This window comes from Rousettus aegyptiacus, unplaced genomic scaffold (assembly GCF_014176215.1).
Source record: "Rousettus aegyptiacus isolate mRouAeg1 unplaced genomic scaffold, mRouAeg1.p scaffold_m13_p_6, whole genome shotgun sequence".
Taxonomy (NCBI): domain Eukaryota; kingdom Metazoa; phylum Chordata; class Mammalia; order Chiroptera; family Pteropodidae; genus Rousettus; species Rousettus aegyptiacus.
Genome location: NW_023416309.1, coordinates 79598675 through 79611955, shown reverse-complemented (window position 1 = coordinate 79611955; position 13281 = coordinate 79598675). Strand labels below are relative to the sequence as shown.

Here is a 13281-nt window from a genome sequence, read left to right as displayed (position 1 = left end):
TAAGTGGCTATTCCAATAAATTTTTAAAAATGTACATGTCAGCCTAAACAGGAAATCTATTCACTCACTTACTGTATTATAATAGACAAGCTTCCTTCCAAAAGCTTATTATCCTTCTGCTGGAGACAGAGTAACATGAAAGAGTTAAGTGCCAATGCAAGGAAGCATGGGTTTAAGTGCCAACATGAGTGAGCCAGATAAGATACAAGAATGCAGAGAATGGTCTGGAATAATTGAAACAGTCTCAAAAGGAAGATCAACCTACAACCTTGCAATTAGATGCAATATTTTGGTGTCCTAAGGTTGGTATGTGTCTTTCTGTGATTATCCCAAGTGACTAGGAAATACTTATTTTGTTTATGGCACCAAAGGGTTTTCCTTTATACTACAATTGGGAAGCCAGTGCACAGTAACTCAGATGAAAGTTCAGACCTACTCTCTATGTTCTCATCAAGCTCTGACAACTTTAACACATTAAATTTCAGGTCTATTCCTGTAGGCATGGAAGGTGCTCAAATGTGGGCAACCCTAAGAGAAACACAATTATAAAATCTACTCCCATGAAAACATTTCATCATTTTGAATTGGGTTTGTGTGTTTTTTGTTTGTTTGTTCTAGTGGATGGTTCCTAACTCATGTAACAAAAGATGTGAAGTCAGTTCTCACCTAATCCAACTTCAGCTTTTAGGTTTAACACTCATCCTGCAACTGCCTCTCTCCCAACCCTGTCCAGTGCTAGATTGTCCAAATGAAGCTTGGCATCACATTAGTAATCCTAAAGCCACTCATTTGTATAGTCTGGAATTCAGGGCCCTGTTTAGGGTGAAACACATGAGATGCCCAGGGTGCCATTTAAGGAGGTACTCACTCTCAGGTGCTGACCTGAGAGTGAGAGTTGCTTAAACGTAACCTGGGTGCCTCATGAATCTCACCCTAATTCCGGCCCTGTTAAAATCGTTTTTTTTTTTTCATGGAGACAAGGGTCTCACCTTGAACTTTTGCCTCTTTAGCTGTGACCCTGACAACCTGCCTAGTCTTTTCCAGTCCATTTTCTGTAAGTGACTAGACCATTCCTATATACGTGATGAACTTTGGTATGAGACATGATCTTAGGTTCAAGTCCTAGCTCTACCAGTTGTTACTTAACCTCTCTGAAGCTTAACTCTACACTGTCCACATCTGTACAGAAGGATGACAATATATGCCTCTCTGAGTTTTGGAAAAGATGAGAGAATAAATGTAAAGTACCTGACACATAGTAAGCATGCCATGAGTGGTATTATTATTGGGAATAATTTAGTAATAGGATCCAAGAATATAAAATGCTCTTTTAGGTGCGGGCTAGAGACTGAGAGAAAGAACTCAAAACTAGAGTATGGAAATTTAGAATAACTAAAAGGAAGAATTTCCTAATCATAAAGGTCTTTAAGAGAAGTATGGAATCATTTTTGAAGGAGGACTTTAAAAACAGAAGTGCTTCTCATCTTCCAGGGATGATTTGAATGTGGTCCCACCAGAAAGGAGAGCGTGACTGACATGCTCATTTATGGTTCTTTCTATTGAAATCATAAATAAGATTGACAAAGAAATCCTAAGAAACTTAAAAAAATCAGTGTTGACATATTAAATACTAATTAACACTAAACACTAAATTAAGAACATTAAATAGTTTCACTAAAAGAACCAATTCAATTTTTTAAAAAAGGACCAATTAATTTAAGAAAGACATCAAAGAAAGGCCTGAGAAAAATTTCACTAACTATAATATCATAAAAGTAAAAAAAAGGAGAAAAGATTTCTAAAGTTCATTACGTTTACTTCCTTGTCTTCAGAGAGGAGGACCCCATATTCTACCTATCTGGATTAATTTCTATTATATAACTTTCAAATGTCCCCATTAGCAATTTAATAAGTGTTTCATTCAGAATTTCTTTCTTCCTCATTTCTATTTCTCTTGCCACAGCTTGTTTATTTACTTTAATTTTGTGCTCAATGGAAATAACCAACATGAGATTATTTTCTTCTAGGGGCTTCATCTACTTAAAGGAAAAGTATTAAGTAACTAAGTCATCTTTCCCTAGGATTAAGAAACCTGTCTTTTTTTCTTTACTTCGTTTCCCGGCAAAGTACCATTAATAAGTTATATACAGCTTTTGGGCCCCAGACATATATGGTGCACAAGGAACAGGAGTAAGCATATGTGTTCAGGATCCATTACTCACTTTGCTTTAGAGATGAATTTGTAAGTGTCGTTCCAGTAAGCAAGGAGATCTGTTGCCTCTTCATCATAGACCCGAATGTTATGATACTCAAAGACTCCTGGGAAGAAGTTATCTATCTCTCGAGTGACATTCAAGATATACCGCACTCTGCAAGAAAACCACGGGAGAATAAGGGCTCTACTACTCAAGCTAAATCTAATTTCCAGCACTGTTTTTCTTATTTAAAACTTGTTTATTCCCTAGGCTGAAATTAAGCACTAAAAAATTGAAGAAAACAAAAAATCTAAGAGGCTATACTTATTTAGTACAGAAATTATATGACAAAGTCCTGGGCATACCTAGACACCAGGGAGTTACTGGGAGAAAAGCTGTCTACCAAGTTTGACATCTAAATTCCATTTTCAATTTATGTATAATTATACAATCTATACAATCTCATCTCTGGTAGTCTTTTGAAAACATGTCTCGTATTTTATTCCAAAGAATCAACTTGCGGCCCATGATCTGACAATTCCTCTTTAGTCACTAAAATTATCAGTAATATTATTCTATGGAAATCATTTGTATTAAATCATGTATCTCAAGAAAAACAAAAAAAATAGAAAGGGGGAAAATTTTCATCCCATCTCCCTAAATGCCAGATTGTCAGATTTTGCTCTACTATTCTCTAAACTATATGAAATGCAAATGAGGCCAGGGCTGGGAGAGTCAGAGGAAAGTTGGATTTAAAACTCTCTTAACTCTCTAAGATGCATTCCTGGCTGCTATGGCAGCAGATGTGTCTGAGAGTTCTCCCATACTGAGAGGCCTGCAGAAAAGTTTCTGTATCAAAAATTCCTTCTGCTCTCTCTCTCTTATTGTGCAACCTCAACTGCTAGGGTTTAATTTGCCATAGGGTTATCTTTTCTCAATGCCGTGTGGACTTAGACACACTGGAGTTCACTCCGACAACACAACACAGACTCATTAATTTTTCTCTGCAGAAGCTGCTTCCTTCTCAGAACCACATGTGGGGTTCTACAAACCTAGTCTCTGAAGTCAGAGAAATAACCACAGCAAGGGAGAGCCATAGCTAACCAATTTTGTGGTTAAGGTTAAGAGACTAAAATTTTCTGGGATATGATTTGAATCTGTTTTAACTTAGCATTAAAGTCCATTACTAGAAAGAATTTTTTTTTCTTTTAAATTTAAAAGGCAAGCACATGCAACTGTGGGAAACAGTCTAGCAGTTCCCCCAAAAGTTACACATTGAGTTACCATAAGACCCAGCAATTCATCTCCTAGATAGAAACCCAAGAGAAATAAATAATAACATAAGTCCACATAAGACTTTGTACATAAATGGTCATAGCAGTATTCATAATAGCCCCAAAGTGACACAACCTAAATGTCCATCAACTGATGAATGAATAAACAAAATGTGGCATATTATGGAATATTATTTGGTAATAAAAAAGGAATGAAGTACTAATACATGCTACAACATTAATAACCCTTGAAAATATAACGTTAAGTAAGAACAAAAAAACATTCCTAAAAGACCACATATTGGATGATTCCATTTAAATGAAATAGTCCAGAAGAGGCACATCTATAGAGGCAGACAGTATATTAGTAGTTTCCAGGGAGTAAGGGGAAGAAGGGAAACGGGGGTTACTGTTAAAGGGTGCAGGTCTTTTTTTGGGTTGAAAATGTTTTAAGTTGCTTGTTGTACAACTAGGAATATATTAAAAACCACTTAAGTGTACATGTTAAAGGGTGAACTGTAAAGTATGTGAATTATATCTTAGTAAAACTGGTTGGGATAAAGGCAAGCACACTTCTCTTATTTTATTTAAAATAAAGATTAGCAACCTCCCACCTCCAATCCTGTACTTCAGTAATGGATTATGGCAAGACGGTTTCCCAATCCTTTTCATTACAGGACTCTCGGCAGCCATTACCAAATGGAATAGTCAGTCACTCCTTGAAACTTCTTTGTTATCTCGATATGGAGAAGTATCTTTAATTGGGGTTCTAAAGTCAGTAGATTGGCTGAAGGTGGTCTTAATGTCAAACTTACTCTAGAAAAATCCCTTAAATCATCCATAGGAGGAAGTAAACATTTTTGTGTATAGATCCCTGAATGGTAATTCTTTACCCATTAACATTTAAGAATCAGCAAATTTAAGAAACAACATCTAAGTAGATGACTGAATATCCAACCATACTGTCTTTTAAGGCAAATAGATATATAACTGTGTTTTATAATTTAGCCTGTAAGTAGTAAAAATAAATAGGTCTCATCTCCAGCTTGGGTTATAAGTCAAAAGTCAGTGTATTCTAAAGTAAAGTGTATGTATGCATAATGCAATTCCAATGCTTTTGGCAAGTACTGCTATATAAAATCTCAGATTTGACATTAAACACTGTATCTATGTGCTAGTTTCCCACAAGTCATACTGTCAAATTTTCTATCATTCCTTCACATTTACTGGTACTCTCTTGATATAAAGCTCTAAACTAGGTAGATGTATGTTTTACACAAAGCTAAGACACCATCTCTGCTTTCAAGAACTCTACACTTAATCCTTATCAATTTAAACTTTCCAAGTTCTATTTATTTTCATATCTTACATCAAGTAACCAGATTCCCACTGGACCTTTTTTTTTTTTTTTTTTTTTTAATAATAGTTTGGCTTACGTCCTACTCCCAGTTCACTTTAGCAATTATGAGGTACCTTTCTTCTGGGGGAAAAGTAGGGAGTATGCACCTAATCATGTTAAAGATAACCAGAAGGCTGACTTGTAGCTGAGAAAACAGGCAGCCAGCAGCCAGCCAGGCAGCCATCATTATCTCTGAGTCTCAGTAGGTCTTATCTATGTCCACAATGAAGAGTTGGCATGGCTAATTTCCAGACACAATTTTCTCTTTTCTTTTTGGGATGATCTGACCTCCTAAAGCCAAGTTCAATGAAAAACTTACACATTAGCTAAGAAGTAAAAAGGGAAGAATGGCAGCTTTTTGCCTGCTGAATGTTCACAATGGTCTCAACTGCTACAATAAAACTCAATAACTATGTTTCTTAGAAGCACATTTCTTAATAAAAGGTAGCTTGTTAATTTTACATTTATAACCTTCTTAGTCTTCAAACACCTTACTATAAAAGGACAGGGACTGAGTCTCATTTATCTTTGGATCCCTAGCCCCTAGCACTGTGCTGGGCCCAAAGAAGATGCTCAATAAATGTTAGATTAACAGCAGTGAACCCAACATATGCAGTCCTGTGTACCCTTACATAAAAATAGGAACCAAAGGCAAAACTAAGGAGAGAGTAAAAAGATCAGTGATTGTTGGGGTTAGGGGTGCAGGGGTGATAAATGGATGGAGCACAGGGGATTTTTATAGCAGGGAAAATAGTATGCGATACCATAATTTGGACATTATACATTTGTCCAAAACCATAGAATGTATAATACCAAGAGTGAACCATAGCTATGGACTTTGGGTGGTTATGATGTGTCGATGTAGGCTCATCAGTTGAAATAAATGAACCACGCTGGTGGGGATGTTCTTAATGGGGGAGGCTATGTATGTGTTGGGGAATGGGTAGATAGCAAATCCCTGTACCTTTTCCTCAATTTTGCTGGGAATCCTTAAACTGCTCAGTTTGGTAGTGGGAGGATGAAACAGTGCAGGAACAGCAGTTTTAATTTTTATTACATTACACCTGATTAGAATCAATTGGCATTAACTCTTAAGCTTAAAGTTACTTATTGACACCTCTTTGACTGGAAAATGTAGTAAAGATAAAACAGTGATGCTTACCCTCGGTTCTGTAGATCCTCTAAGTTAGAGGCATTCCATTCTGAGCCCTTTGGAACCAAAAAGACAAAGTTAGGGAGTATTATCATAGGAACCAAATACAATAATTGAACAGCAGTCCTGTGAGGAAGAAGCAGAGTTTCTAAAAAAGGGTCAATCATCTACTGAGTTTCCTGTCTATGTGCCAGGTACTTCACATGTTACCACATTTAGTTTTCACAAAGGATAGTTAAAGAAAGTTTTACAGATAAGAAAACCAACCCTTATAGAATTCAGGTAACTTTTGCTTAAGAGCATATTGCTGGAAATATGCATCTTTGACCATCATCCAAACTAAGTTAAATGTCTGTTATTCTTATTTATAGTGCTCTGATTATTTTAAATAACATGTATCACAATTTTTACTTGTATATTTATGTGCTTATTTCCGACTTCTCTCCTCTATTATAATATAAGCTTCTCTCGTTCCTATGGGAATCCCTGCATACTTCCTGGTACCCAGCAGGTATTCAATAAACATTTGTTGAGTGAACAAAGTGGCATTTTTATGAATTAAACCTAGATTTCATTCTAACACACACACTCTTTGTAGTTCATTATGTTGCATGTAAGGAATTGGGGAAGTAGAGTGTGTGAGTGTGTGTGTGTGTGTGTGTGTGTGAGTGAAACAGCAGCTTCTGTTAAACAAATGAGGAAAACACAATGTGAAAAATTTTAGAGATTCTACAGACTATCTGGAAGATACATCAATTTTTAATATTTTGACACATTTACTTTCTCTCTACTCTTTTCCTTCAATATATATCCTTTTCCACTGACCATTCTGAAAGTAATTTGAGCATCATACTACTTCACTTTAATACTTGATCATGTACCATTTAAGAACAAAAACATTCTCCTATGTAATTCCATTTTTACCACTGAGAAAAATAACATCATTACAATAACAATCTAATACATCGTCCATGTTTGAATTTCAAAATCGTCCGCAAAATGTACTTTACTCAATCAAGGATCATACTTCACTTAAGCTGCCATGTTTCTCTTTTAACCTAGAACAGCCCACTCTCATCTATTTTTTTTTTTTACTTTCATGACATTGACATTTTTATAGACTACAGGTCTGCAATCTTAGGAGACCACCCCACAAGCTGGATTTGTCAGAATGCTAATTGATGACTAGAGTCAGGTCAAGCACTCTTGGCGAGAGTATTATAAGGGTGATGTTGTGTACTTAATACTGCATCAAATCATGAGGCATATGTCAGTTTGTCTCATTATTTATTATGCTGACTTTGAATTCTTGGTAGGTACCTTTGTGTCTGCCACATGCTTCTATTGTAAAGGCTCCTTTACAAATAATTAGTAATCATTAATAATCTTTGAAGCCATGTGAATATCTTGTTTTAGCATTAACTGCTGATCTTGTCTAAATCAATTACTTTACTGGAGGTTATACAATGGTGATTTTCTAACTCCATCATTCCTTCTGCACCTTGGCTGGCATTTTTCTGTACAAGAGAGCTTCATCTAATCAATCTTTTCACCCTTTGAGTGTCACTACGGACTCTTGAATTCTTTTTGTATTTCGTATGTTACAATCCATTACCGTCATGTATATAAACTTTGGACACTCAAATCGTCTTGAATTTTGCCAATGGGAATCTCTTTAAGCAGGTTGCTTTTGATATGACTCCATCAGTCTTTTCTAATTCCTTACGTTTTGGTACAAAAATATCATTCTAGAGTCACTTTGTGAGTGAAATCTGCCATTTCCTCAAGGAGTTGTGGCTTCTTTTAGGGAACTTCTAAATAGTATTTTCTAATTAAGATCTGGGCATTAATGAGGTATGCTCATAACTACTGGGTGTCTGTCACTGCTTCTAAAACTCTTCTAAAATAGGTCTGGGAAATATTTCCAAAAATATATTAAGTTTATACTGGTACCTCTGATTCAAATTCTACACCACAAGGTTCTTCCTTTCTTTCTTGCTCCCCCCGCTCCCTGCTTCATTTATATCTCCCTGCTCTACAATGAGAACCTTGGTTCCCAACAACTAATTTGCTCTACTTACAAAATAGTTTCAACATTATTGCACCAATACCATAATTAATAACAAAGCTGTTAAGTCAAATTTTCTTTGCAGTTTTTCCTTATTATATCCCGCTATGTGGTACAATTAGAGTATTATGCTTAAGTTATTTGAATTAATTTCTTTCTGTGAGGTTATCAATTTGACATACATTTGGGTTCATTTGTTCCTGTTTGTATTTAATTTGAGGGCGTACTTTTTCCATTTTTCCTGAGTTTTTTGAATATGTAAAATTTTACATTGTTGGAAATCAAAAGTTTATTTGAAAGTAAACTTGAAGTCTTACTCCCACCCCTATATCTCTTCAATTCCCGTGAGTAACATTTTCATTAATTTCTGGTTTATTCTATCTATGTTCTATTTTGAAAGAACTATAAGCAAATATATACTTATTACTATTCTTACACAAAAGTAGGATACTAACTATACTTTTTTACTCTTCACTTTCTTCACTTACTTAAACATATTTAAATCACTCTATATCACAGTTCATTGAGATCTTCCTTATTCTTTCTTACATTTGCATAAGTACTTCATTGGGTAGTGATACAGTTTATTCAACTACTCTGCTATGAATGTTTCATATTCGTGGAAGATACTTAGGTCACTGGTAAATGCATAGTTTTGTTACACATTGCTAAATTCCCCTCCATAGAGTTTGAAACAATTCTGCATTCCACCAGCAATATATGAGAGTGCCACTTCACTTACAGCCTTACCAACAAAATGTGTTTAAACTTTTGAATTTTTGCCAATCTGATAGTGTAAAATGTTATCTCTGTGTAATTTCAATTTGCATCTCTCTTAAAAGTGAGAATTTTTTCAATGTTTCAGGCCAATTTTATCTTTGAGCTCTGTTTATGTCTTTTGAAAAGGCAAACATTTAACAATAAGAATTTACCTATTTCAGAATTATGCATTAAATGGAATTTAGCATTAGAAGACTCAGGTTCCAGTCTCAACTCTCCTTCCTACTGTGGGACATTGGGCCAACTGCTTAACATGTCTTCGACTTTCCTTATCTATAAAATAGAACACTCCTCCTACCATAGTCCTATGTATCTAATGGGTACTTCCCTTCAAATTATGAAGTTTTTCCCAATTCCTTCTGCCATGTGAGATTACAAAGAGAAGTCTGCAACCCGGAAGAGGGCCCTCACTCTATCGTGAAGGTACCCTGACTTTCAACCTCCAGAACTATGAAAAATAAATTTCTGCTGTTTAAAGCCAGGAAACAAACAAACAAAAAACCCAGTTCTCCCATATTAAAATGGAAAAACTATCTCTTCATTCTGAATCTTCCTCTAGACACTGTCCTCTTCCCCTTTCCTTCATAGCCAAGATTCACAGAAATATAATCTAATATTCACTTTCTCTCATTACTCATTTCCCATGTGTCTCAACCCACAGCACTGTGGCTTCTGCCCTCATCAGTCTTGCTAATGTTACAAATGACCTCTTCTAATTGTCTAATCCAAGAATCACCTTTGTATCCTTATTCCATTGGCCTTCTTTGATCATCTATCTGATATGGTTCATCACTCCCTCCTTTAGATCACACTCCACAAATATCTAGCCTTATGCCTGGCAAAATAAATATCAACAGATGTTTGTTGAATGAATGATCAAATGAGCTAAGTAAATGAAGTACTTTGAAATTGTTAGTTATTATGTAATCACTATCACCATATTACAAGTGATCTGTAATTTGACCATTGCATTGGGAAATCTCAAGGATACTGTGGTGAAGTTCCAGTAAGTGATGGACGACTGATCCTTTCTACAAACCAGGGCTCAGCTGACTTGCTTTTAAAAAATATAGAAGGTTCTGAAAGCTTGTGCTCAACCTTAGAAAACTAGTTCCCACACCAGAGAAAGAGGAAGAACTACAAAGGACTTCAAGGAGGCAGGAGCCAAGCAATAAAGGGTCGAGTGGCTAAACTGGAGCCAGGGAAATGTGACCACCTAACTTCTTAATTTAGAAACCTAAATCCTCTGAGGAACTCTGTCCAGCTGGATGAAAATAACCCTGACGTGATGGGAAAAGTCCATGGTTTTCATCTACCTGGCCAGGGAAAATTCAATCTGACAATCTGAAATGACACATATCCAGAAACAAAATAAATTAAAAGCACCGGCTACTGACTCAGGGAAACCCATATGAAGTGATTTGGGCTGTGGTCAGGGTTGTTTCAAGTTCAACCTGAGAGAAAGAACTGGAGTCAACATGGTGTAATTACTTTTCTGCCCTCAGTACAAATGCCATTCATAATAGCCCCCCGGGGTTTTCCACAGACTCAATCTTTGTTTTTTCCTCCATGCTTCTCAGGCTTACAATGACATAATTCTATGAGGGTTTTCACTATGTTCTATGTAGTTATGCAAAGCATTTTCTAATTTTCCTGAAATGTAAAATGAAATCTTGGGACTATGATACATTTTTAAGCAACTGCATTTCCATCTTTCACTGTGGTACCCCATACTGTACCCTGGCCCAAAGACCCAAGTGACTGATTTCTTTTCTCTGTACTTACTGTAAAAGTAATCACCAATTTGAGGCTTAATTTTTCTATGAAAAATAAACACTATTCTAAAAAGGATTTGTTGTGTGTACAATATTCCCATGTTTCCCTTGTTTAACTAAGAAAGCTGTCTGCCTTTCTGTAAAGGGTCTCTGTTCACATCTAGCTTTTTCTCAGCCAAATCGGACAGCCTCCAGGAGAGCTGTTGATATTGAGATTTGCTTGGGCAAAGGCTTCCAGCTCAGAGAAACAGTACACTCTTAAGGGTGTGGAAGAACTTTTTCTGGAAACACCCTGGCTTCCAACCAATGAATCCTCTCTTTTTGTTGCAGATTTTCTTTAAACTATGCTCTACATTTTTTTTCTACATACCAGCTGGACACCTTTCCAAATAAACATCTCTGTGCAGTCCACTGCAGAGATGTGCATTCTTCCAAAGTGAAGGGAGAAATCCTGCTGCTTCCCTTCACACAATCTACTTGCACTCCAGGCATGGCAGCTATGCACAAGATGAAATGACTTTGCAGAAAATTAACACCACCACTAGCAGCTTGGATAAGAGCTCTTTTTCCGTGTCAATTGCTGGGAAAGCCAGCAGAGCACAGACTCAATGGAGAAGAGATAGGAGTTTGGACACAGGATATGGTGGTGCAAACAAAGGGAGGAAGCCATCAAGGAAGAAGTACAATAAGTTTAGACAACCTGTTTATGTGCTTATTTTGTTGAATAAGAGTTAAATATCAGAATTTTCCAGTTTGAATGTTTTTTTCCAAATTAGAAAAATACTCACAGTGGAAAAAATATATTCGTTCTCTTGAAAACAGAATATATCTGAAGGGGAATATGTACATAGATACACTCTAAAAAAAAAACTCGAAGGCAGTATTATATAATGAAAGATAATAGTGCTTATCTCTCTTGGTGATGATTTAATGTTATCTATTGTCTTCCAAAATTTTCTAAGTTTTCCACAATAAACATGAATTATTTTTGTAATAAGAAAAAAAAAATGCCAAGACAGAAGAATGTGCCAATAATCATGAAATAATAGGATGAATCTATTGGTACAAATACTCGAATGCATTTGTAGTTGATTAGGGACTGTAATTTGGAGAGAACTGGATTATTCTTTCTGCTTAGAGTAATATTAAAATTGTTCGTACGTCCTAAAATACATCCTTTAAGGAAGGGAGGTAAGTAGAAGGTAGTGCTTGAGGGGGTGGCATTAGAGACGCTGGAAGTATGACTGAAATTAAACAGGTTGACCAGTCAAATATTGACTGTATTTGATATTCATCATGTCTATATCCTTTTTAGATTTTAAAATCCAAGCTCAACAGAAAAGTGACTTCTAAGTTTACAGCTTTGGTCACTTTCTAACACGAGCCATTTGTGGCTATAGGCACTTTCTTTTTAGAAGAATGTCATGATACATGGAGACAGTTTAGGGCAGGGTTCGTTTGAATGAGTGACTCAAGTTTTCTATAGATAACACAAAAATTCTCTCCAAAAAAATAAAAGAGCATGGAATACTTGAATCCTTGTGGAAATACACATAAAAGCCAACGAAGACAGGTGCTTTACAAATGGAAAGGTCAATGGCAGCTTTGCAGTATGATCTATAGTCAGAAATGGCAACATACATTGGTCAAGTTAAAGTAATGGAAAAGAAGTTTTCTTCCCAGCTCACAGTTTTTCATGAGTAATTTCATAGCCATACACCACTATGAATCACTCCGCAAGCACACACACTCTATAGTGTCAACAAGCTAATTCAGGGTATAAGCCTTCAATGTCACAAAGTCTGACTACTTAGTGAATAAACTCTTAAATATTCAAGGTGAAACAATCCAGTTTAGTCAATCCCTAGGCATTTATTCCTTTCTCTCCTGTTTCCCAGCTTCTAATCATTTCACAGTTCACAAATGACCTCACCAGAAAGGAAGTGAAATTCAAACCAATCAGTTAGTTCTTTGCTAGCATTTTTGGTTAAAGTATTAGAAGTGGAAACAAAAATGAGGTTTTGGCACACCCTCCCTTCCCATTTTAATTATCCTTGTTAACTTTGTTCCCACTACTATGTACAGAAAAACACTAGAACTCTTTAACATATAAGAGGAATATGTGTCTTAAGGTTTTAGAAGTTCTCCTAATCCATCTGTCAGAAGAGTCTCCTTGGGCTAATTACAGGTCACTGAATGTTTGAAAATCATGAAGAACAATTTTGTCATTGATTTTTGGTAATCACAAAAGTATTTCAGGGTCTCAAAATGTGACTACAAGGTTCCAAATGTTTAAAAGTCCAACAGCCTCTGAGTTGTAATTAGTTCCCACTTGCTTTTCTCAGATATATCAGATCTTAGACACATTTGGCAGATCTGAAAGAGTGACCTTAAAGATCATCCTATTTGGATATACTGTAGAAAACTATTATGAACTGGTCTGTTTCAGACTTCCGCTATTATGAAGAACAGATGAGATTTTTAATAACCCCTGGGGAAAGGCCTGATTTGTAACATATGCCAATTTCCTTGGTGTAAATTTTCCCATCATAGTCAATTTTTAATCCACCAATTTGATGTCACTGAATGAGGAATTGGGAAGAAATAAGCAGAAGCATACCATTGTATAACATTTCC

The 13281-nt window shown here is 35.9% G+C and overlaps 1 protein-coding gene across 6 annotated transcripts in view; it reads right to left on the bottom strand.

Annotated features, from left to right (window-relative positions):
- Positions 1-13281, bottom strand: part of SSH2 (slingshot protein phosphatase 2) — a 219564-nt gene that overhangs the window by 19527 nt on the left and 186756 nt on the right. For 5 of the 6 annotated variants that reach the window (XR_004951359.1, XM_036222626.1, XM_016138994.2 and 2 more), the window contains 2 exons: positions 6031-6077; positions 2223-2369 (listed from right to left, as the gene is read on the bottom strand). Coding sequence is in view for 5 of the 6 variants with exons in the window: in XM_036222626.1 (XP_036078519.1) it covers positions 2223-2369; positions 6031-6077 (194 nt within the window). In the remaining variant the exon portion in view is untranslated. Of the gene's footprint in view, positions 1-2222; positions 2370-6030; positions 6078-7102; positions 12801-13281 lie in introns of those variants that run through there. The other variant, XM_036222629.1, reaches the window with a different exon arrangement.